Here is a 26,653-nt window from a genome sequence, read left to right as displayed (position 1 = left end):
AAACCCCAGGAAGAGTAGCTGCTGCCATGGCAGGAACTAATGGGGATCCTTAATAAACTCCAGGAAGAGGAGCTGCTGCCTTAGCAGGAACTAATGGGGATCCATAATACACCCCAGGAAGAGTAGCTGCTACCTTGACAGGAACTAATGGGGATCCATAATAAACCCCAAGAAGAGTAGCTGCAGCCTTGGCAGGAACTAATGGGGATCCTTAATAAACCCCAGGAAGAGTAGCTGCTGCCTTGGCAGGAACTAATTGGGATCCATAATAAACCCCAGGAAGAGTAGTTGCTGCCTTAGCAGGAACTAATGGGGGGGTCCATAATAAACCCCAGGAAGAGTAGCTGCTGCCTTAGCAGGAACTAATGGGGATCAATAATAAATTAACAAATACAAACAGCCTATCTGGTTCAACTCTTTGTGTCTTCTCTTGTCTCTCTGAATAGGTTAATGTATTATCGAACTCTGAGCCACACACACACACACACACACACCCACACACACAGAAACATGTGAGGACACACCAGTGCTTTCAAACGAATCAGTGCCCTCTCTGACCGTCGAAAAGTCCCGTGGCCCGTCTGGGAAGTCCATATTCCCCCCGCCTGCCCCCCCCCCGCCTGGCTTTTAGATGCGGTGGGGCTGTGTTTATGACTTTGGGTGTCGTCCTGTCCACCCGCTTCACTGTCACCCTCACTGTAACTGCAGGGATACAGGGGGGGGGTGCTCTCTCTCACAACGGCCAAATAACAGCCACATCGGATCTGGCGATCAGGCGGAGGGCCTAGATAGTGGAGTTAGGAGCCAAAGCCCTGGGATGGGGGCGGTGTGGGGCGGGAGGGGGGACAGAACCAGTCACAGACAGGGAGACGTCACCACGGCCCAGGCTACTGCAGCCACTGATCATCACAGAGCTACTGCTTACACAGAGATACAGCTGAGACTGCACTGGAAAGAGAGAGAGGGGCTAGACCATTACCAATATCAAATGATGTTTTAGATTTAACAGGCTTGTTATATATTTATGTAGAGTGGAAAATACAGGTGAGTGAGTGAGGTTTTTGCATTTGTTCTGTACAGTGAGTGTGGGGGGTGCGGTGTGTTGCCAGAGAGTGGAACTAATGTGAGGTGATCTGTGTTCCCGACCTTCAGGTTCTAATGTGACACCGGGGGGACAGATATCAGCTTCGCGCCCAGAACCACAGGGGGAAGTGCGTCCCAAATCGGCAGAGCACCAGGTCTTTGCCGCAACAGATTTCCTCTCAGGTAAGACACCTGATACTGCACTATTGTACGTTAAATCATGTTTATCCTGAACCATATCTTATATATTGATTTGGAAAGCTAGTTGAGATTTGAACTCAACTCCTACAGGTGTGACTGAAGAGATGTGTTGTTCACCCTTAAAAATATGTGTTGTTCACCCTTAAAGAGATGTGTTGTTCACCCTTAAAGAGATGTGTTGTTCACCCTTAAAGACATGTGGTTGATCACCCTTAAAGAGATGTGTTGTTCACCCTTAAAGACATGTGGTTGATCACCCTTAAAGAGATGTGTTGTTCACCCTTAAAGAGATGTGTTGTTCACCCTTAAAGAGATGTGTTGATCACCCTTAAAGAGATGTGTTGTTCACCCTTAAAGAGATGTGTTGTTCACCCTTAAAGAGATGTGTTGTTCACCCTTAAAGAGATGTGTTGTTCACCCTTAAAGAGATGTGTTGATCACCCTTAAAGAGATGTGTTGTTCACCCTTAAAGAGAGTACTGTACTGTTCAGTTTGGAGTGGAAGGTCTCATGCTTAGTCACACCCACCTCTCTCTCTCTCTCGCTCTTTCTCTCGCTCCCTCTTTCCTTCCCTTCCTCTTTCTCTTTATCTCTCTCCCTCCATTTCCCCTCTCTGATCCTGTTATTCATGTCCTTTCCTCTATTCCCTCCTCTTCCCCCCCCCCTCCCTTCCCTCCCTCTATCTCCCTTCCCTCCCTCTATCTCTCTCCCTCTCTCTCTGTCCAGGCTCCATGGCGGGCGTCCCTGATCAGTGGAGCTCCCAGCCCAACATCCCGCCCCAGATGATGGATAGTGGACTGATAAGAGATTCCTCAGGTAGAGTCCCTCCCTCAGGTAGAGTCTTTGATTCAATTGTCAATACTTGAGCTACACACATCCTACATGCTTTTGCCAGAATAATACCATGTCATCCATCAGAAACACTTCACTACATGATATTATATTATATATTATATATTATATTATATTAAATGGATTATGTAGAGTTTGTTTTGCACACGTCATAATTAGTTATGCAGATTTTAATTCAATTTTAACGTCAAATGACGTATACAATCACACAAAGAATACGTGCTGGCTAAAAAAATATTGTAAACTGAGTGTAATACATTACAAACAGTATGCAATGAATGTAAAACATGTATTTATAAACTGGGTGGTTTGAGCCCTGAATGCTGATTGGCTGACAGCCGTGGTATATCAGACCGTATACCACGGGAATGACAAAACATGTATTTTTACTGTTCTGATTACATTGGTAACCTGTTTATAATAGCGATAAGACACCTCGGGGGTTTGTGGTATATGGCCAGTATACCACAGCTAAGGGCTGTATCCAGGCACTATACGTCTTGTAGTCCATAAGAACAGCTGTGGTATTTTGGCCATATACCACATCCCCTCGGGCCTTATTGCTATTATAAACTGGTTGCCATACTACAGAGTATTTACTTAGTGCCCCTTGAGCTGACCATGCTCTGTTTTGCCACATTGGTGGCTTAGGAGTTGTGACTGGCCTAATTTGTGCTGGTCTGAGTGTTATGGGCTGAGTTGAGTTGTGTGTCTACAATGCCAGCTGCGGCAGATACGACCCCACCACAGCCTAATGGCATTTGTCATCTCGGTACGACTGAATCACTGCTGTAGGGCTAGTCACTCAAAGACACACACAGACACATAAACACACAAAAGGGAACACACTCACGGAATTCTCATTACTGCTGCGTTTCACAAACTAGGTCCTGGGGACTCCAAGGGGGGCATGTTTTGGTTTTTGGCCTAGCACTACACAGCTGATTCAAATAACCAACTAATCATCAAACGTTGATTATTTGAATCAGCTGTGTAGTGTTAAGAGCAACAACTATAACGTCCCCCTTAGGGACCCCAGGACAGAGTTTGGGAAACGCTGCATTACTGTGTCACTTTCTCGCTGTCTGTGACATTTCGGACTGCACTTGCCTCAGAAAGTGTTGCTAGGCAGTCCTGACTCAGGGGAACTTATTGATGAATAGAACTCACGTCTCTGTCCCTCGTTTCTGCATCTGAAAGGCCTCGTTCTACATTAATCATCTTTCGAACTTTCCTCAATGAGCTCTTCAGATTGATAACTTCTCGTTCTGTCTGCCTGTGCGTTGACTAATGTTCAACCTGTTCAGTGGTCTCTCAGAGGTTGATCTAAGCTCTGATTGGTCCTGGTCTGTGTGACATTTGTCTGACTCTGTATCGGGATCAATTCAAAGCGGCTTTGGGCCTGTATTTACAACGCATCTCAGACGAGAAGTGCTGATCTAGAATCAGTTTTGTCTTATAGATCACAATGAATAGGATTACATGGACAGAGGTGGGGCTGATCCTAGATCATACTGTGTGGCAGGTTTCTCCCAGCATGTCATGGGGGTGAATATGGACATGGGGATGGCTCTACTGTCAGCAGAGAGGCCTCCCAGCATCGCTGAGCACCAGACGCCCAAGGACATGTCTACAGGTAGAGGGAAATACACACTAAGACACACGCATAACAGTACCTACCTCAGTGCCAAGTTACGTACCTCTCAGTACCTACCAACATCTTAAGCCAGCTCTTAGGGCCTATGTGTATCTCTTTCAGTATGTCTGCCTCTGTCTGCCTGTCTGTCTGTCTGTCTGTCTGTCTGTCTGTCTGTCTGTCTGTCTGTCTGTCTGTCTCTCTCTCTGTCTGTCTCTCTCTCTGTCTGTCTGTCTGTCTGTCTGTCTGTCTGTCCGTCCGTCCGTCCGTCTCTCTCTCTCTCTCTCTCTCTCTCTCTCTGTCTCTCTGTCTCTGTCTGTTTCCTATTGGGCATGCATGTATGGCATTTGTAAAAGTCAATATGCAAACTAGAGGGTGTGCCACAAATCCAGAATAGCCGTTGCCATCTGTCAGCCCGGTCCATCCCCTCACCCAACTTATCTATCTGAATGTCTCATCATACCGGTGCCGGTATTCCCAGCGGCATCCAGCCCCTACCCCTCCTCCATACCTCGTGCCCAGTTCATTTGATGAGGTCTGGGTTTTGGCTGAGGGCTTTATGGGCTTAGAGCATCAGGAATACCCCATCCTGTGGGGTTCATCTCCCAGTCCAACCCCAACTACACTCCCGTGTAGACTAGATTAGAGCGTCCTCACACGGGGCACCAACGGCAGGGTAGCCTAGTGGTTAGAGCGTTGGACTCGTAACCTGAAGGTTGCAAGTTCAAATCCCGAGCTGACAAGGTACAAATCTGTCATTCTGCCCCTGAACAGGCAGTTAACCCACTGTTCCTAGGCTGTCATTGAAAATAATAATTTGTTCTTAACTGACTTGCCTAGTTAAATAAAAGGTCAAATTAAAAAATGTAAATGTAGCTTCTTTGCTAATACCCTCTCTTGTCCACTGAGAGGCGCTAGAGCTGTGGTTCTCTCACGCCACTCACCGGGGGAAACCCCTGCTGGGAATACCTTACACCGCAGACCTTCCGATGATATAGAATACTGTATGTCATAATATTGTGGCTATTGTCACTCAGCATTCTCCTAATACCCCAGGGTTCACATGGCTATAGCACAACTAAGACCCAGTGTTAGGTTACTACACAGGAAGTGGTCTGTACCGTGTCCCAGTGTTAGGTTACTACGCAGGAAGTGGTCTGTACTGTGTCCCACTAGCCTGTTTGTGTGAAAGAACTGTAGGAAGCAAACAGATTGAAGGCCTGAGGGTGAAAGATAAACTTTGCAGGTATCCTGCCTCTGGAATGAATCCAGACTCCAGAGCTTGGCTTTGTCGTAGAGAATAATTCATTCGGGAACTCGATATGGCAAAACTAATTTGATCAGTACAATATCTGAATGCATATTGCGTTCGTGTTTATTCCTGAAAGACCCTTCTTGCTAGTGAGGGGGAAAAAAGTGTCCTGGCTGTCATGACTCAACAATGCAGCACACCCCTCCCTCGTCAGAGACACTCTAACTCATAACAACCACAACAATTAGCAAACAAAACGTCCTCTGCTGCAGAAGTCATTGCGCATTAAATGTGTCACGTCTTAGTCATGGTTATGGTGAGCTGCCTTATGTTTCCCAATGTTACCGTTAGCCTAGCATGGTAGTTAGCTAGCTACGGGTGTGTGCGCAGAGCGAGGTTGCGAGGAGAAGGAACCCAGTGGAACAGAAGTGTTTCAGTGACTCCCAGTACATGACATCCTTCCACTGCATTTGTCATGGAGCCAGGGATGCTGTACCACATCAAACCATGGTTCTGTACATAGAGAGAACCACCACGACCACCTTCCTGTTGCTGTTCACCACATTAACAGCTCTCCAGAGCTTCGAGGGAACGGCTCTAAGTGCTGCTTTACTGTCACCCTTCTCTGCTCTAACATATTACGTCAGTCTTGTAGTGTGTGTGTGTGTGTGTGTGTGTGTGTGTGTGTGTGTGTGTGTGTGTGTGTGTGTGTGTGTGTGTGTGTGTGTGTGTGTGTGTGTGTGTGTGTGTGTGTGTGTGTGTGTGTGTGTGTGTGTGTGTGTGTGTGTGTGGTTGATTCATGTAAAAATACGACTAGAGAGAGAGAAACGTTATAGGGCACCACAAAGAGATGCTCCGTTAGAGTTCCACCAATCTGAGAGACAACCAAGGCACATTGATCCAGCCTTGGGTAATCATTCCTCTAAATCCCATCCCCCTCCATCGCTCCATCCCTCCATTCCTCCTTTCCTCAGAACGAGCACAGCTTTACTGAGCAACTTGGCAGCACAGGGTTCTAGAATTGAACTAGCTACCTCATCATTCCAAACAGTCCGGAAAAAGAATCAGCCTGTATCAATATGATTGACCTTAATGGATGGCTATACTGTACATTATAAACTGGGTGGTTCGGGTCCTGAATGCTGATTGGCTGACAGCCGTGGTATATCAAACCGTATTACCATGTGTATGACAAAACATGTATTTTTTTTACTGCTCTAATTACGTTGGTAACCAGTTTATAATGGCAATAAGGCACCTCAGGGGTTTGTGATATATGGCCAATATAGCACGGCTAAGAGCTGTGTCCAGGCACGCCACATTGACCGTGGTATATTGACCATATACCACACCCCCTCTGGCCTTATTGCTTAAATAAAACTCTATGTCTGATTTACTGCACAATGTTGTTCTCGAAATGTACAAAGATATTTTGTGTTTCCTGCTTTTCAAAGCTGTTTTTATGTTTGTGCATGGTACTGTGTATTGTACTGTGTATTGTACTGTGTATTGTACTGTGTATTGTACTGTGTATTGTACTGTGCCCGTTTCTGTGTACTTGACCAATACCTTTGTTTATGTTTGTATTTCTTGCATTCAATCACCCACACACTATGACCACACTATGAACACACTATGAACACACTATGAAATAAACACATCTTTCTCCCCCTCCTAAAATCCCATTCAGTACTCCAGCATGTCCCTAGGGTAACACTGAGTCACAGTATCACCCTTAAATCCCTCCCTGTGACTATTCATTCACACAGGAGAACAAAGGCAACGGGCCAATTAGAATGCCTGATTTAAATCCATGGTTGCATTTTGAGTGTTCAGTGACAAGTTGCAGCGACACCCGTACAGAGCCAGTTCAGTTACGTTGAACGGAACTCCAATGAGCGTCCACAGCTGCACACTGTGACTGTTACTACTCTCATGTCTTAGACTGCACTGTTGAATGTGGTTTTGAGCACTTTGAAGTGCAAGCTTTTGTCTGGATGAGAAATGCTTTGCGAGAGGGAGTGAAAGAGTGAGTACAGTGTCTTTTGGAAAGTATTCAGACCCTTTGACTTTTTCCACATTTTGTTATGTTACAGCCTTATTCTAAAATGGATGTCAACAATAAAAATCCTCAGCAATCTACACACAGTATCCCATAATGACAAAGCGAAAACTGTTTTTTTTTATGCAAAAATGTAAACAGAAATACCTCATTTACATACGTATTCAGACCCTTTGCTATGAGACTATCAATTGAGCTCACGTGCATCCTGTTTCCATTGATCATCCTTGAGATGTTACTACAACTTGATTGGAGTCCACCTGTGGTAAATTCAATTGATTGGACATGATTTGGAAAGGCACACACCTGTCTATATAATGTCCCACAGTTGACTGTGCATGTCAAAGCCAACACCAATCCGTGAGGTTGAAGGAATTGTCCGTAGAGCCCTGAGAGAGGATTGTGTCAAGGCACAGATCTGGGTAAGGGTACCAAAACATGTCTCCAGCATTGAAGGTCCCCAAGAACACAGTGGCCTCCATCATTCTTAAATGGAAGAAGTTTAGAACCACCGAGACTCTTACTAGAGCTGGCAGCTCGGCCAGACTGAGCAATCGGGGAAGAACGGCTTTGGTCAGGGAAGTGACCAAGAACCCGATGGTCACTCTGACAGAGCTCTAGAGTTCCTCTGTGGAGATGGGAGAACCTTCCAGAAGGACAATCATCTCTGCAGCCCTCCACCAATCAGGCCTTTATGGTAGAGTGGCCAGATGGAAACCACTCTTCAGTAAAATGCACATGACAGTCCACTTGGGAGTTTGCCTGAAGGCACCAAAAGACTCTCAGAGCGTTAGAAACAAAATTCTCTGGTCCGATGAAACCAAGATTGAACTCTTTGCCCTGAATGCCAAGCGTCACGTCTGGAGGAAACCTGTCACCATCCCTACAGTAAAGCATGGTGGTGGCAGCATCATGCTGTGGGGATGTTTTTCAGTGGCAGGGACTGGAAGACTAGTCAAGATCGAGGGGAAATGAATGGAGCAAAGTACAGAGAGATCCTTGATGAAAAATTGCCCCAGAGTGCTCAGGACCTCAGACTGGGGAGAAGGTTCACCTTCTAACAGGACAACGACCATAAGCACACAGCCAAGACAACGCAGGAGTGGCTTCGGAACAAGTCTCTGAATGTCCTTGAGTGGCCCTGCCAGAGCCCGGACTTGAACCCGATTGAACATGCTTAGAGAGACCTGAAAATTTGCAAAACTGCAAAAATTTCTAAAAACCTGTTTTTGCTTTGTCATTTTGGGGTATTGTGTGTAGATTGATGAGAAAAAAAACACAATTTCATACATTTTAGAATAAGGCTTTAACAAAATGTGGAAAAAGTCCAGGCGTCTGAATACTTATGCACTGTATATGCCTACTATAAACTCTCTTCCCTCTTCACAAACAAGGTGCCCTGGGCGATGGCTGGACAGACAAGGTTTGCATTCCCACCGACCTGCCGTTCACCCCAAGCTCCTCCACAATGATCAGTCACCATGCAAGCCACCTGGCGGCCAGCCCCGAGGACCTTCCTGACTGTGGCTGGCCCCACCAAGAGGCCTTGGCCATGGGGGAGGAGATGGAGAGCAACGAGGGAAATGACTGCAAACAACAACAACAGCAGAAGAAGAAGAAGAAGAGGAGGCCCCGAGACGAGGTGTACGACAGGGGCCAACCGGAGACTCAGGCTGAGATCCCGTCAGAGGGCCACCACAGGGTCACCCCCCGCAAGGACAGGGACAGGATGGTGGGGGGCTGGGAGCGGGAAGAGCCAGGGAGGAGTGGAGGCAGGGGAAAGAGGGGCAAGAGCAGGAAGAAGCTTCCAGAAGAGTGGGGGTTTACAGCCGAGCCCTTCGTGCCCTCCTCTGCAGCTCACCTACCCGAGGGGGTGTTAGACCAACTAGCGCCCCCCATCGTCCACCCCCGGCGCCTGGAGAACCCCTGCTCTAGCATGGGTGACATGGGTCTGATCCCTGCCAGTGAAGACCTCTTCCCTTCATCTCTCACCCAGAATCTGCTTCCTCTCATGGCCACAACCTCCCCTCCACCTGCCATGGCCTGCGATCTCCTGCCTACCACCCCCGTCTCCATCCCCACCAGTCAGGGAGACTTTTCGCCCAGAGGCTCCTTCCCCACATGTCCTGGAGACCCATTCACCGCCAGCTACCAAGACCTGCTTATGGATACAGAGACTGCCAGCCTGGGTAATGACAAAGAGGCTTTCTCCCCAACTTTTTCCCTAGATTCCCTAGTTCATGAGTCAGGGGTCAAAGTGATGTTTGATCATGACACCTCAATGCAGGATGTCCATATTGAAGATGCTGTGAGTTTTAGCCCCACCCACCAACCAGATAGTGGCCTATCACCATTGGAGAAGCCTAGTGAGCTCACAGCGACCGCACCCCCTTTCTCCCCCTCCGACAGCTCCTGGCTCATCAACGACTACCACTTCAACAACAACTGCTTTGAGTTCAGTGACATCACTCCAGGGCACTCCCTACCTGTGGGCCTGGCCTTCGACACACCCAGCCCAGTCCCGCTCCGCTCCCCCAAAACCGTGCCTGAATTCTACCCCAGGGGGGGCAAAAAGGCCAAATCCCCATCACAGAAGATACCCAAGAAGTCCCGCTCCTCCTCCTCAACTTCCACCAAAAGCCCCACCTCACCAGGTTCCAGTCTGAACCCCACCGCCCAGTCTTTCTTCCCCTGCTTTGCCAACCCCACAGAGCCCCTCACCGTGGTGGTGACCCCAATGTCTGAAGGTTTGTTGCAGTGGCGTGTGATGTTCACCAGGAGGATTAGAGTCCACCAATACCTTGCATGGGCATGTAGCTCTACGGCTGGGCTGGGACCGACCCAATAGCCCAGTCTAGACAGCCTGACTGACTAACTAAGATACACTCTGTCCGAGGGGCGTGGTTTAGCTTTTTTGGGGAGTTTCCTCTTACCCACAAGGCACTGCTGCGTCTGGGCAGTGCTGGAGTGTTCTCATTAACCCTGTGTGGTCCAGGGTGTGCTACTAACTACCACACACACTCACCACATTGCGGTGTCACCAGTTTCACTGCCATTTTCTTTCATCACCAAACCTCTCTCTCTCTTTCTGTCTTCCTTTCTGCTGTGTCCCGGTGTCTTTCTTAGTCTAGTATGTTGAAGGTCCATGACTTCTTCATGTCTTCTTATCCTCTCTGTTGAATTAAAATGTTCCCTCCACGCTGTCTCTTCTATAGCTAACATTTCGTTCAGAGAGGAGCCTCTAAACAGTTCTCTGTTGATGTTTTGTCAAAACCACTGCAATGCATGACCGCTCACTAACCAAAAACATGTCTGAATGAATATACACTCAAATCAGGTCACATGTTGATTGTTATTGCCTCTTTCTTTCGTTCCATGTCCTGCCGATTCCCTTCTGCCTCCACGACGGCCACCACAACAGGTGAGTCAGGAAATATACGTGATCTTTATGGGTGTAGATTGTGGGAAATAGATTGTGGAACATTGTTTAAATAGATTGTAGGAAAGTCTTGTGTTGCAATGCGCCATAGTGACACAAACCCCTTCAAGACAGGGCGAGACAGGGCTGAAAACAGATGGCTTGAGGCTGAATCCATGGATAAATCAATGTGATAAGTCTGTCAGGGATTGCAGGTGCTGTGACTATGTCCAGGCCAGGGTAGATATATACTGTATTCAGCGACAGGCGGGGGACACTAGACATTAAAGTGGAATATAGAATAGTATTGAGAGAGATGTTGTTTTAGGACCAGATGCTGTTGGAAGTGGTGTTGGAGGGCCAGTAGGAGGCACTATTTCCTCTGGTCTAAAAAGAATGCCCCAGGGCAGTGATTGGGGATGTTGCCCTGTGTAGGGTGCTGTCTTTCAGATGGAACATTAAGCAGGTCTCCTGATTCTCTGTGGTCACTAAAGATCCCATCCCCTTTCTGTTGTACAACTGACTAGGTATCCCCCTTTCTGTTGTACAACTGACTAGGTATCCCCCTTTATGTTGTACAACTGACTAGGTATCCCCTTTATGTTGTACAACTGACTAGGTATCCCCCCTTTCTGTTGTACAACTGACTAGGTACCCCCCTTTCTGTTGTTCAACTGACTAGGTATCCCCCTTTCTGTTGTACAACTGACTAGGTATCCCCCTTTCTGTTGTACAACTGACTAGGTATCCCCCCTTTCTGTTGTACAACTGACTAGGTATCCCCCTTTCTGTTGTACAACTGACTAGGTATCCCCCTTTCTGTTGTACAACTGACTAGGTATCCCCCTTTCTGTTGTACAACTGACTAGGTATCCCCCCTTTCTGTTGTACAACTGACTAGGTATCCCCCTTTCTGTTGTACAACTGACTAGGTATCCCCCTTTCTGTTGTACAACTGACTAGGTATCCCCCCTTTCTGTTGTACAACTATCCCCCTTTCTGTTGTACAACTGACTAGGTATCCCCCTTTCTGTTGTACAACTAGGTATCCCCTTTCTGTTGTACAACTGACTAGGTATCCCCTTTCTGTTGTACAACTGACTAGGTATCCCCTTTCTGTTGTACAACTGACTAGGTATCCCCCTTTCTGTTGTACAACTGACTAGGTATCCCCTTTCTGTTGTACAACTGACTAGGTATCCCCCTTTCTGTTTCTGACTAGGTACCACCCTTTCTGTTGTACAACTGACTAGGTATCCCCCCTTTCTTGTACAACTGACTAGGTATCCCCCTTTCTGTTGTACAACTGACTAGGTACCTCCCTTTCTGTTGTACAACTGACTAGGTATCCCCCTTTCTGTTGTACAACTGACTAGGTATCCCCCCTTTCTGTTGTACAACTGACTAGGTATCCCCCTTTCTGTTGTACAACTGACTAGGTATCCCCCCTTTCTGTTGTACAACTGACTAGGTACTCCCCTTTCCTTTCAGTCGGTGGTACTGACATCAGATGAAGAACTAGACGCTCACAGGAGCAAGTGATAAACAAGCATTGCAGTCAGTTCTTTAGCACAGGTTTATTCTAAGTGTAGCGACATTTGCCATGTGTACAGTACATGCCCCTCAAGATACAGCCAATTAGACGCCAACTTCACCATCAGGTGCCTACTTCCCAAACTACACCCATTTATTTGTATGTTTTGGCCTCGGGGTTCCTCGGTAATGGAGAGTTATAAAAGTCGCGACACCTTCTGATTCACTTTGGAGAAACTGCCCGTCGAGTAGCTTGTGAAATATTTATGTTTATGCGGGCGACCAATGAGCTGCCGGTATATAAATAGATGTCGTTGACACGTTAAAACGAGGCTCAGTGGGAACCGCTATGCTTAATGAAGAATTGGACAGGAGATTCAGTTTACCGTCTAATCCTGCATCATTTCCTGCCTGTGGCATCCTCAATGGGCTCGTTGCAGACAGAGATTCATTGTGATGAGACGTGAGGCCGTTATTGACCTGTGGAGATAGATAGGGGAACAGTGGAGTGTGTCGACTGACAATGAAGTTGTTTTTGATCAATTTCCTAAGGGGAAAAAAAGTGCTTCATTTCGTCTGGCACTTTGAGTCAGCCATTGCAACAGGGTCCATTGTTCATCTACAAGGGTAACACAAATTGTGTAGGGGGGTGAAATAACAGACTTTTAACAGTTGCGTTCTGTTCTTGGAGATTAATAGCTTGTGTGCGTGTGCGTTTTTGGAACAGACACAGCTGTCTCTGTTGCCCCTTTGTAATTTGTCCTCTTTGTCAGTGTGCCGGGGTGGAGCTGTGTCACTGACGGTGCTATTTAGGCCCTGTAGGAGACAGGAGACTGGGCCGCTGTCTCCCGTCCCTCACCCAGCATGCTATTTCTTTGGGGATGAGGGGCGGGATGAGCCCAACAGCAGTCTGTGTGTGTTGTCTGTGTGTGTCGTCCATAGAATTAGAATAAGTAGAACAGGCTTGGAAGCTCCAACCCTGGCAATTGGTATTATGATGCAATCATTTCCATGGTATTTCGGAATGTTCTATCAACTGATGCTGAATTGGCATATCATTAGCATATTTATAGACCAACCAATAAGGAACATATCCTTGCCCCCCCCCATTCCCATACACAACCCTCCACCCCCACCCGACCACCTGACCACCTGTGAACCAATGTAATATTGGTGTGATTTCTGTGGTTTACATAATTCAAGCAGTGCTGGGATTGTTTTCATCCAGCATTGTGGCTTTGAGTTGAGGCTGTCAGTCTGATAACTCTGCCTTTTGGAGGGCGGCGGGAGGAGGACAGCCCCAAAACAGAGGTGTCATCCTGGATAACGGTGCCCACGTGCCACCAATGTGCTCCCACGTTGTCCTCATGTCACTTTGGCTGCACACAGCAACATAAAGTCCCTCAAAGCTGAGTCACTGGGGTTATTTTAGGCCGGCAACCCAAAACATCAAGCGGCATAAATATTTCAGCCACCTATTATTATCTAAAGTGTTTTTCACATGTTCCTGGGGGGGCGGATTCTTTCAATGGGCCGTTGACGGACAGGATCCTAGGAGGGACAGTAGATTAGAGGGGTAAAGAACACAGTAGATTAGAGTGGTGAAGAACACAGTAGATCAGAGGGGTGAAGAACACAGTAGATTAGAGTGGTGAAGAACACAGTAGATTAGAGTGGTGAAGAACACAGTAGATCAGAGTGGTGAAGAACACAGTAGATTAGAGTGGTGAAGAACACAGTAGATTAGAGTGGTGAAGAACACAGTAGATTAGAGTGGTGAAGAACACAGTAGATTAGGGGTGAAGAACACAGTAGGGGTGAAGAACACAGTAGATTAGTAGAGTGGTGAAGAACACAGTAGATCAGAGTGGTGAAGAACACAGTAGATTAGAGTGGTGAAGAACACAGTAGATTAGAGTGGTGAAGAACACAGTAGATTAGAGTGGTGAAGAACACAGTAGATTAGAGTGGTGAAGAACACAGTAGATTAGAGTGGTGAAGAACACAGTAGATCAGAGTGGTGAAGAACACAGTAGTAGATTGAAGAACACAGTAGATCAGAGTGGTGAAGAACACAGTAGATTAGATGGTGAAGAACACAGTAGATTAGAGTGGTGAAGAACACAGTAGATTAGAGTGGTGAAGAACACAGTAGATTAGAGTGGTGAAGAACACAGTAGATTAGAGTGGTGAAGAACACAGTAGATTAGAGTGGTGAAGAACACAGTAGATCAGAGTGGTGAAGAACACAGTAGATTAGAGTGGTGAAGAACACAGTAGATTAGAGTGGTGAAGAACACAGTAGATTAGAGTGGTGAAGAACACAGTAGATTAGAGTGGTGAAGAACACAGTAGATTAGAGTGGTGAAGAACACATGTATTCAATTGAGATGTTGTGTCACTGGCCTACATACAATATCGTATAATGTAAAAGTGTCATAATTTTGTGGGGAATTTTTACAAATTAATTAAAAATGAAAAGCTAAAGTGTCTTGAGTCAATAAGTATTCAACCCCTTTGTTATAGCAAGCCTAAATAAGTTCAGGAGTAAAAATGTGCTTTAAAAATGACATAATAAGTTGCATGGACTGTGCCTAATAATAGTATTTTCTCTACCCCACACCTACAATTATCTTTAAGGTCCCTCAGTCAAGCAGTGAATTTCAAACACAGTTTCAACCACAAAGACCAGGGGGCTTTTCCAAGGCCTCGCAAAAAGGGCACATATTAGTTGATAAAAAATGTAAATACAAAAAAGCAGACATTGAATATTCCTCTGAGCATGGTGAAGTTATTCAGTACACTTTGGATGGTTTATCAATACACCCAGTCACTACAAAGGTACAGGCGTCCTTCTTAACTCAGTTGCTGGAGAGGGAAGAAACCGCTCAGGGATTTTGCAATGAGGCCAATGGTGACATTAAAACAGTTACACGGTTTAATGGCTGTGATAGGAGAGCATGGAGGATAGATCAACAACATTGTAGTTACTCTACAATACTAACCTAAATGACATAGTGAAAATATTTCAAAACATTCATCCTGTTTGCAATAATCCACTAATGTAAAACTACCAAAAATTGGGCAAATAAATTACATTTATGTCCTGCATACAACATAACATAAGTGTTATGTTTGGGGCAAATCCAACACAGCACATCACTGAGTACCACTCTTTATATTTTCAAGCAAGGTGGTGGCTGCATCATGTTATGGGTATGCTTGTCATCGGCAAGGACTAAGGACTAAAGAGTTTTTTAGGATACATTGAATATAGCGGCAGGGTAGCCTAGTGGTTAGAGCGTCGGACTAGTAACCGGAAGGTTGCGAGTTCAAACCCCCAAGCTGACAAGGTACAAATCTGTCGTTCTGCCCCTGAACAGGCAGTTAACCCACTGTTCCCAGGCTGTCATTGAAAATAAGAATGTGTTCTTAACTGACTTGCCTGGTTAAATAAAGGTAAAATTAAATTAAATTAAAATAGCTAAGCACAGACAAAATGCTAGAGGAAAACTTGCTTCAGTCGGCTTTCCAAAAGACACTGGGAGACAAATTCCAACACGACAATAACCTACAAATATACACTGGAGTTGCTTACCAAGATGACACTGAATGTTCCTGAGTGGCCTAGTTAGAGTTTGTCTTAAATCGTCTTGAAAATCTATGGCTTTTAGAATGGATGTCTAGCAATGCCCAACACCCATTTGACTGAGCTTGAACATTTTTTAAAGAATAAAGGACAAATAATGTACGATCCAGGTGTGCAAATGTCTTATAGACTTACCCTTAAAGACTTACACCTGTAATCGCTCCTAAAGGTGATTCTTGACTCAGGGGTGTGAATATTTATGTAAATTAGATATTTTCAGCGACGAGCTGATGTGGCGTGTTGATGAGAGCTGGGCGCTCAGGTGTGGGCTCAGGGCCTGGGGTTATAAAAAAGGCTTCTGTCACAGCCCCCGTAGAGACAGACAAATCTATCCACAACAGGGCTGCTCCGCTGGCTCTCAGCAGCATTGCAAAGCACAGCGAGGCCTTGATTTCTCTCTTCCTCTGAGAGAATGTGTGTGTGTGTGTGTGTGTGTGTGTGTGTGCGTGTGTGTGTGCTGTGTGTGTGTGTGTGTGTGTGTGTGTGTGTGTGTGTGTGTGTGTGTGTGTGTGTGTGTGTGTGTGTGTGTGTGTGTGTGTGTGTGTGTGTGTGTGTGTGTGTGTGTGTGTGTGTGTGTGTGTGTGAGCTGTCATAAGGCGACTTGGTCTCCACACTCCAACACAGTGTGACAGACAATTGTTGTTTTCTGTGAACTAGACAATGATATGTGAATAATGAAATCCCTATGGGCTTACATTGGCTAAATAAGGCTTGCATTGGTTGTCTAAGGCTTGCATTGGCTATATAAGGCTTACATTGGTTGTCTAAGGCTTGCATTGGCTATATAAGGCTTACATTGGTTGTCTAAGGCTTGCATTGGCTATATAAGGCTTACATTGGCTATATAAGGCTTGAAAAAGCACCATGGGAGTGTTTATGAATGGCAGACGAATTAATATGGACTTGAATTCAAATGGAATGATGTAATATTGTATAACTGCAGAAATATGAATGTAGTGAAAATGGTAGGAAAGGTCAGATTGCTGACAGGTCCCGTGGTAGACAGTTCCCGTGGTTGAAAGTTCCAGTGGTTGACAGTTCCAATGGTAGACAGTTCCAATGTTAGACAGTTATAGTTACAGTGATAGACAGTTCCAATGGTAGACAGTTCCAGTTCCAATGGTAGACAGTTCCAGTTCCAATGTTAGACAGTTCCAGTTACAATGGTAGACAGTTCCAGTTACAATGGTAGACAGTTCCAGTTACAATGGTAGACAGTTCCAATGGTAGACAGTTCCAGTTCCAATGGTAGACAGTTCCAGTTACAATGGTAGACAGTTCCAGTTACAATGGTAGACAGTTCCAATGGTAGACAGTTCCAGTTCCAATGGTAGACAGTTCCAGTTACAATGGTAGACAGTTCCAATGGTAGACAGTTCCAGTGGTTGACAGTTACAGTGGGAGACAGTTACAGTTACAGTGATAGACAGTTACAGTAGTAGACAGTTCCCGTGGTAGACAGTTCCAATGGTAGACAGTCCCGTGGTAGACAGTTCCAATGGTAGACAGTTCCAATGGTAGACAGTCCCGTGGTAGACAGTTCCAATGGTAGACAGTTCCCGTGGTAGACAGTTCCAATGGTAGACAGTTCCAATGGTAGACAGTTCCAATGGTAGACAGTTCCCATGGTAGACAGTTCCAATGGTAGACAGTTCCCGTGGTAGACAGTTCCAATGGTAGACAGTTTCCGTGGTAGACAGTTCCAATGGTAGACAGTTCCAATGGTAGACAGTTCCCGTGGTAGACAGTTCCAATGGTAGACAGTTCCCGTGGTAGACAGTTACAATGGTAGACAGTTCCTGTGGTAGACAGTTCCAATGGTAGACAGTTCCAGTGGTAGACAGTTCCAATGGTAGACAGTTCCAGTGGTAGACAGTTCCAATGGTAGACAGTTCCAATGATAGACAGTTCCAGTGGTAGACAGTTCCAATGGTAGACAGTTCCAATGATAGACAGTTCCAATGGTAGACAGTTCCCGTGGTAGACAGTTCCAATGGTAGACAGTTCCAATGGTAGACAGTTCCAATGGTAGACAGTTCCAGTGGTAGACAGTTCCAATGGTAGACAGTTCCAATGGTAGACAGTTCCCGTGGTAGACAGTTCCAATGGTAGACAGTTCCCGTGGTAGACAGTTCCCATGGTAGACAGTTCCCATGGTAGACAGTTCCAATGGTAGACAGTACCCGTGGTAGACAGTTCCAATGGTAGACAGTTCCCGTGGTAGACAGTTACAATGGTAGACAGTTCCAGTGGTTGACAGTACCCGTGGTAGACAGTTACAGTGGGAGACAGTTACAGTTACAGTGATAGACAGTTACAGTAGTAGACAGTCACAGTGATTGACAGTTACAGTGATAGACAGCTACAGTGTTAGACAGTGATAGACAGACAGTTACAGTAGTAGACAGTTACAGTGATTGACAGTTACAGTTACAGTAGTAGACCGTTACAGTAGTAGATAGTGATAGACAGTTACATTAGTAGACAGTTACAGTAGTAGACAGTTACAGTGGTAGACAGTGATAGACAGTTACAGTAGTAGACAGTTACAGTAGTAGACAGTTACAGTGATAGACAGTGACAGTAGTTGACAGTTACAGTTACAGTAAATAGGCAGTTACAGTGGTAGGCAGTTACAGTGGTAGACCGTTACTGTGCTAGAGAGTTACATTATTAGACAGTTACAATGGTAGACAGTTAAGTTAATATACAGTTACAGTGGTAGACAGTTACTGTGGCAGACAGTTACATTAGTAGACCGTTACAGTTGTGGACAGTTAAAGTTACTGTAGTAGATCATTACAGGGGTAGACAGTTACAGTGGTAGACAGTTAGTTACAGTAGTAGATAGTTACAGTGGTAGTCCGTTACAGTGGTAGAACATTACAGTGTAAGACAGTTACAGTAGTAGACAGTTACAGTAGTAGACAGCAACAGTAGTAGACAGCTACAGTAGTAGACAGTTACAGTAGTAGACAGCTACAGTGGTAGACAGTTACATTCGTAGACAGTTTCAGTGGTAGACAGTTACAGTGGTAGGCAGTCACAGTGATAGACAGTTACATTCGTAGACAGTTTCAGTGGTAGACAGTTACAGAAGTAGACAGTTACAGTGATAGACAGTTACAGTAGTTGAGTTACAGTGATAGACAGTTACAGTAGTAGACAGTTACAGTAGTAGACAGTTACAGTGATAGACAGTTACAGTGATAGGCAGTCACAGTGATAGACAGTGATAGACAGTTACAGTGATAGACAGTTACAGTGGTAGACAGTTACAGTGATAGACAGTTACATTAGTCGACAGTTACAGTAGTAGACAGTTACAGTGGTAACCGTTACAGTTACAGTGATAGACAGTTACAGTTGTAGATAGTTACAGTTACAGTGATAGGCAGTTACAGTGATAGACAGTTACAGTGGTAGACCTTTACATTATTAGACAGTTACGGTGATAGGCAGTTACTGTGGTAGACAGTTACAGTGATAGGCAGTTACAGTGATAGACAGTTACAGTGGTAGACAGTTACGGTGATAGGCAGTTACTGTTGTAGACAGTTACAGTAGTAGACAGATACAGTTACAGTAATAAACAGTTACAGAAGTAGACAGTTACAGTTACAGTAGTAGACAGCTACAGTTACAGTAGTAGACAGCTACAGTTACAGTAGTAGACAGTTACAGTTACAGTAGTAGACAGTTACATTAGTAGACAGTGGTAGACAGTTACAGTGGTAGACAGTTACAGTGATAGACGGTTACAGTGATAAACGGTTACAGTGACAGACAGTTACAGTGACAGACAGTTACAGTGATAGACAGTTACAGTGGGAGACAGTTACAGTGATATACAGTTACAGTTACAGTAGTAGACAGCTACAGTTACAGTGGTAGACAGTTACAGTGGTAGACAGTTACAGTGGTAGACAGTTACAGTGATAGACGGTTACAGTGATAAACGGTTACAGTGACAGACAGTTACAGTGACAGACAGTTACAGTGATAGACAGTTACAGTGACAGACAGTTACAGTGATATACAGTTACAGAAGTAGACAGTTACAGTGATAGACAGCTACAGTTACAGTAGTAGACAGCTACAGTTACAGTAGTAGACAGCTACAGTTACAGTAGTAGACAGTTACAGTGATAGACAGTTACAGTGGTAGACAGTTACAGTTACAGTAGTAGACAGCTACAGTTACAGTAGTAGACAGCTACAGTTACAGTAGTAGACAGTTACAGTTACAGTAGTAGACAGTTACATTAGTAGACAGTGGTAGACAGTTACAGTGGTAGACAGTTACAGTGATAGACGGTTACAGTGATAAACGGTTACAGTGACAGACAGTTACAGTGACAGACAGTTACAGTGATAGACAGTTACAGTGGGAGACAGTTACAGTGATATACAGTTACAGTTACAGTAGTAGACAGCTACAGTTACAGTGGTAGACAGTTACAGTGGTAGACAGTTACAGTGGTAGACAGTTACAGTGATAGACGGTTACAGTGATAAACGGTTACAGTGACAGACAGTTACAGTGACAGACAGTTACAGTGATAGACAGTTACAGTGACAGACAGTTACAGTGATATACAGTTACAGAAGTAGACAGTTACAGTGATAGACAGCTACAGTTACAGTAGTAGACAGCTACAGTTACAGTAGTAGACAGCTACAGTTACAGTAGTAGACAGTTACAGTGATAGACAGTTACAGTGGTAGACAGTTACAGTTACAGTAGTAGACAGCTACAGTTACAGTAGTAGACAGTTACAGTTACAGTGGTAGACAGTTACAGTGATAGGCAGTTACAGTGGTAGACAGTTACAGTAGTAGACAGTTACAGTGGTAGATAGTGATAGACAGTTACATTAGTAGACAGTTACAGTAGTAGACAGTTACAGTTACAGTAATAAACAGTTACAGTAGTAGACAGTTACAGTTACAGTAGTAGACAGCTACAGTTACAGTAGTAGACAGCTACAGTTACAGTAGTAGACAGTTACAGTTACAGTAGTAGACAGTTACAGTGGTAGACAGTTACAGTAGTAGACAGTGGTAGACAGTTACAGTGGTAGACAGTTACAGTGGGAGACAGTTACAGTGGGAGACAGTTAAAGTGATAAGACAGTTACAGTGGGAGACATTTACAGTGATAGACAGTTCTACATGCACCTTTGGTGAGGGGGGAGGGTCTGGCTAGTTGCCATGGTGACTGAGCAGCAGTTTATGTTGCCATGGGGATGGCGACTGATACTGAGAAAGTAGGCTGAGGCTAAAAGCACTTTATCAGTGACACACCCCAACACACACACACACACACACACACACACACACACACACACACACACACACACACACACACACACACACACACACACACACACACACACACACACACACACACAAACACACACACACACCCCAAAACACAAAGGATGTTTTTGTGCTGGTCGAGGGCAGTCAGGTCTGGAGTGAACCAAGGGCTGTATCTGTTCTCAGTTCTTCATTTTTTGAACGGAGCATGCTTATCTAAAATGGTGAGGAAGTTACTTTTAAAGAATGACCAGGCATCCTCAACTGACGGGATGAGGTCAATGTCCTTCCAGGATACCCGGGCCAGGTCGATTAGAAAGGCCTGCTCACAGAAGTGTTTTAGGGAGCGTTTGACAGTGATGAGGGGTGGTCGTTTGACTGCGGCTCCGTAGCGGATACAGGCAATGAGGCAGTGATCGCTGAGATCCTGGTTGAAGACAGCGGAGGTGTATTTGGAGGGCCAGTTGGTCAGGATGACGTCTATGAGGGTGCCCTTGTTTACAGAGTTAGGGTTGTACCTGCTGGGTTCCTTGATGATTTGTGTGAGATTGAGGGCATCTAGCTTAGATTGTAGGACTGCCGGGGTGTTAAGCATATCCCAGTTTAGGTCACCTAACAGAATAAACTCTGAAGCTAGATGGGGGAGGGAGCTGAGGGGGGTCGGTAGCAGACGGCAACAGTGAGAGACTTATTTCTGGAGAGTAATTTTCAAAATTAGTAGTTCGAACTGTTTGGGTATGGACCTGGAAAGTATGACATTACTTTGCAGGCTATCTCTGCAGTAGACTGCAACTCCTCCCCCTTTGGTATGGAAATCTCTGAATTTTTGGTGGCCTTCCTGAGCCAGGATTCAGACACGGCAAGGACATCAGGGAGTGTGCTAAAGCAGTGAGTAAAACAAACTTAGGGAGGAGGCTTCTGATGTTGACATGCATGAAACCAAGGCTTTTTCGATCACAGAAGTCAACAAATGAGGGTGCCTGGGGACATGCAGGGCCTGGGTTTACCTCCACATCACCCGCGGAACAGAGAAGAAGTAGTATGAGGGTGCGGCTAAAGGCTATCAAAACTGGTCGCCGAGAGCGTTGGGGACAGAGAATTAGAGGGGCAGGTTTCTGGGCATGGTAGAATATATTCAGGGCATAATGCGCAGACAGGGGTATGGTGGGGTGCGGGTACAGCGGAGGTAAGCCCAGGCACTGGGTGATGATGAGAGAGGTTGTATCTCTGGACATGCTGGTTGTAATGGGTGAGGTCACCGCATGTGTGAGAGGTGGGACAAAGGAGGTATCAGGGGTATGAAGAGTGGAACTTGGGGCTCCATTGTGAACTAAAACAATGATAACTAACCTGAACAACAGTATACAAGGCATATTGACATTTGAGCGAGACATACAGCGAGGCATACAGTAATCACAGGTGTTGAATTGGGAAAGCTAGCTAAAGCAGTAGGTGAGACAACAACAGCTAATCAGCTAGCACAACAAACAGCAGGTAAAATGGCGTTGACTAGGCAACGGGGCCGACAGATAAAACAAACAAGCAGAATGGAGTACCGTGATTAATGGACAGTCCAGCGTGCATCAGCTATGTAGCCAAGAGATCAGTGTCTAGGGGGGCAGCGGTGGATGGGCAGGGAAGCTGGACTGGCGAGTGTTATCCAGGTTTAAAAAACTAACAATGACTAAATAGCTTGTAGCTAGTTAGCTGTTCTAAAAATTAAAAATAATAGCGATTCCGTATCACATTGGATGAGGCAGGTTTCCGGAAGGTGTAAACAAATTAAAAATCGAAAAGAGATAGAAAGTAAATATGGGTCCAGTGAGTGTTTGGGACGCGGCGATTCAGACGGTTAGCAGGCCTGTGCTAACAAGCTGACAGTTCGTAGGCCGGGACTAAACAAGGTAGCAGTTAGCGGACCGGAGCTAAACAAGCTTGCAGTTAGCAGGCCGAATTAGCTAGCAAGGGCTAGAGAGTTAGCCTTTGGGGGACGTTGCGATGGGGTGAGTCTGTTTATTCCTCTTCATGCGGTGACATCGATAGACCGGTCGTGGGCCCGGGTATTGTAGCCCAGGAGTATGCTACGGTGGTAGCACAGGTGCTCTGGCCGGGCTAGCTTCAAGCTAAGTGGGTGGAAACGCTAGCCAGGAGTAATCATCCGGGGTTGCGGTTTAGCTAGATAGCTAGTTGTGAAGATCCAGCTGAAAAATGTTCCGCTTGCGGTGGGAATCCGGGGATGAAAAATAAATAGGTCCGTTATGCTCTGGTTAGAGTCGTGTTGTTCGAACTGGCGAGAGCTTTCCGAGCTAAAGGTTAGCTGATGACCGGTTAGCTGAAGACCGCTAGCATAGCTGGTGGTTAGCTGGCTAGCTTCAGTTGAGGGTTCGGTTCGAAGTAAATATAAATACTTTAGGAAAAATAGCTACATTGGGTGAGGCGGGTTGCAGGAGAGTATTTGGAAGCTTAGGTTTAGCAAAATGTTTTTAAAGAGATATGCAAAGAAAAATATGTAAAAATGAAAAAGAAACGATATATACAAGGGACACGACACGACAGGACGACTTACAGGACGACTTACTGCTACGCCATCTTGGATCTAGATATATTACAGCACCAGTCACTCTGTATCAGTCTAAAAGGGGGGGGTCACTGTAGCTATATTACAGCACCAGTCACTCTGTATCAGTCTAAAATGGGGGGGGTCTCTGTAGCTATATTACAGCACCAGTCATTCTGTATCAGTCTAAAATGGGGTCACTGTAGCTATATTACAGCACCAGCCACTCTGTATCAGTCTAAAAGGGGGGTCACTGTAGCTATATTACAGCACCAGTCACTCTGTATCAGTCTAAAATGGGGGGGGGTCACTGTAGCTATATTACAGCACCAGCCACTCTGTATCAGTCTAAAAGGGGGGTCACTGTAGCTATATTACAGCACCAGTCACTCTGTATCAGTCTAAAATGGGGGGTCACTGTAGCTATATTACAGCACCAGCCACTCTGTATCAGTCAAAAAGGGGGGTCTCTTTAGCTATATTACAGCACCAGCCACTCTGTATCAGTCTAAAAGGGGGGTCTCTTTAGCTATATTACAGCACCAGCCACTCTCTATCAGTCTCTTAATTATGCAAAACATGTAAATGAAGCATCCCTGGAAATGTTTCTGTTTCTATAACGGGCTCTGGGATCGGGTGATTTCCTAAACCGGCGGGCGGCTGTCTGCAATGGGGAATGAGGAAGGGAGCTGTCTGCCGTCAACGAATAATATAATCTCTACCCAGACAGGGCAAAGGAGAGCAGCAGAGATGCTATTCTACCTCTACCCTTCCACTCACTCCCCTGACACAGACCTGACATGATGGAATCTAAATGTCTACATTGGAACATCAAACCCAGAGTCTATAGTAACCCGTTGATGTCATCCTATCATCAGAGTCTCTATAGTAACATGTTACATTTACATTTACATTTAAGTCATTTAGCAGACGCTCTTATCCAGAGCGACTTACAAATTGGTGCATTCACCTTATGACATCCAGTGGAACAGCCACTTTACAACAGTGCATCTAAATCTTTTAAGGGGGTGAGAAGGATTACTTTATCCTATCCTAGGTATTCCTTAAAGAGGTGGGGTTTCAGGTGTCTCCGGAAGGTGGTGATTGACTCCGCTGTCCTGGCGTCGTGAGGGAGTGTGTTCCACCATTGGGGAGCCAGAGCAGCGAACAGTTTTGACTGGGCTGAGCGGGAACTGTACTTCCTCAGTGGTAGGGAGGCGAGCAGGCCAGAGGTGGATGAACGCAGTGCCCTTGTTTGGGTGTAGGGCCTGATCAGAGCCTGGAGGTACTGAGGTGCCGTTCCCCTCACAGCTCCGTAGGCAAGCACCATGGTCTTGTAGCGGATGCGAGCTTCAACTGGAAGCCAGTGGAGAGAGCGGAGGAGCGGGGTGACGTGAGAGAACTTGGGAAGGTTGAACACCAGACGGGCTGCAGCGTTCTGGATGAGTTGTAGGGGTTTAATGGCACAGGCAGGGAGCCCAGCCAACAGCGAGTTGCAGTAATCCAGACGGGAGATGACAAGTGCCTGGATTAGGACCTGCGCCGCTTCCTGTGTGAGGCAGGGTCGTACTCTGCGGATGTTGTAGAGCATGAACCTACAGGAACGGGCCACCGCCTTGATGTTAGTTGAGAACGACAGGGTGTTGTCCAGGATCACGCCAAGGTTCTTAGCGCTCTGGGAGGAGGACACAATGGAGTTGTCAACCGTGATGGCGAGATCATGGAACGGGCAGTCCTTCCCCGGGAGGAAGAGCAGCTCCGTCTTGCCGAGGTTCAGCTTGAGGTGGTGATCCGTCATCCACACTGATATGTCTGCCAGACATGCAGAGATGCGATTCGCCACCTGGTCATCAGAAGGGGGAAAGGAGAAGATTAATTGTGTGTCGTCTGCATAGCAATGATAGGAGAGACCATGTGAGGTTATGACAGAGCCAAGTGACTTGGTGTATAGCGAGAATAGGAGAGGGCCTAGAACAGAGCCCTGGGGGACACCAGTGGTGAGAGCGCGTGGTGAGGAGACAGATTCTCGCCACGCCACCTGGTAGGAGCGACCTGTCAGGTAGGACGCAATCCAAGCGTGGGCCGCGCCGGAGATGCCCAACTCGGAGAGGGTGGAGAGGAGGATCTGATGGTTCACAGTATCGAAGGCAGCCGATAGGTCTAGAAGGATGAGAGCAGAGGAGAGAGAGTTAGCTTTAGCAGTGCGGAGCGCCTCCGTGATACAGAGAAGAGCAGTCTCAGTTGAATGACTAGTCTTGAAACCTGACTGATTTGGATCAAGAAGGTCATTCTGAGAGAGATAGCGGGAGAGCTGGCCAAGGACGGCACGTTCAAGAGTTTTGGAGAGAAAAGAAAGAAGGGATACTGGTCTGTAGTTTTTGACATCGGAGGGATCGAGTGTAGGTTTTTTCAGAAGGGGTGCAACTCTCGCTCTCTTGAAGACGGAAGGGACGTAGCCAGCGGTCAGGGATGAGTTGATGAGCGAGGTGAGGTAAGGGAGAAGGTCTCCGGAAATGGTCTGGAGAAGAGAGGAGGGGATAGGGTCGAGCGGGCAGGTTGTTGGGCGGCCGGCCGTCACAAGACGCAAGATTTCATCTGGAGAGAGAGGGAGAAAGAGGTCAGAGCACAGGGTAGGGCAGTGTGAGCAGAACCAGCGGTGTCGTTTGACTTAGCAAACGAGGATCGGATGTCGTCGACCTTCTTTTCAAAATGGTTGACGAAGTCATCTGCAGAGAGGGAGGAGGGGGGATTCAGGAGGGAGGAGAAGGTGGCAAAGAGCTTCCTAGGGTTAGAGGCAGATGCTTGGAATTTAGAGTGGTAGAAAGTGGCTTTAGCAGCAGAGACAGAGGAGGAAAATGTAGAGAGGAGGGAGCGAAAGGATGCCAGGTCCGCAGGGAGGCGAGTTTTCCTCCATTTCCGCTCGGCTGCCCGGAGCCCTGTTCTGTGAGCTCGCAATGAGTCGTCGAGCCACGGAGCGGGAGGGGAGGACCGAGCCGGCCTGGAAGATAGGGTTGATGTTGATGTCATCCTATCATCAGAGTCTCTATAGTAACCTGTTGATGTCATCCTATCATCAGAGTCTCTATAGT

At 46.2% G+C, this 26,653-nt stretch overlaps 1 protein-coding gene across 1 annotated transcript in view; it reads left to right on the top strand.

Moving 5' to 3' along the window:
* The window catches only part of LOC118377604 (microtubule-associated protein 4-like), a 196,555-nt gene that overhangs the window by 95,951 nt on the left and 73,951 nt on the right, over positions 1-26,653 (top strand). Inside the window, exons 3-6 of the mRNA XM_052483937.1 lie at positions 1,153-1,266; positions 2,010-2,117; positions 3,661-3,771; positions 8,480-9,832. Coding sequence (XP_052339897.1) covers positions 1,153-1,266; positions 2,010-2,117; positions 3,661-3,771; positions 8,480-9,832 — 1,686 coding nt within the window. The remainder of the gene's footprint in view (positions 1-1,152; positions 1,267-2,009; positions 2,118-3,660; positions 3,772-8,479; positions 9,833-26,653) is intronic.

Source organism: Oncorhynchus keta, chromosome 28 (genome assembly GCF_023373465.1).
Source record: "Oncorhynchus keta strain PuntledgeMale-10-30-2019 chromosome 28, Oket_V2, whole genome shotgun sequence".
NCBI classification, from domain to species: Eukaryota; Metazoa; Chordata; class Actinopteri; order Salmoniformes; family Salmonidae; genus Oncorhynchus; species Oncorhynchus keta.
This window is presented reverse-complemented; position numbering and strand designations above follow the sequence as displayed.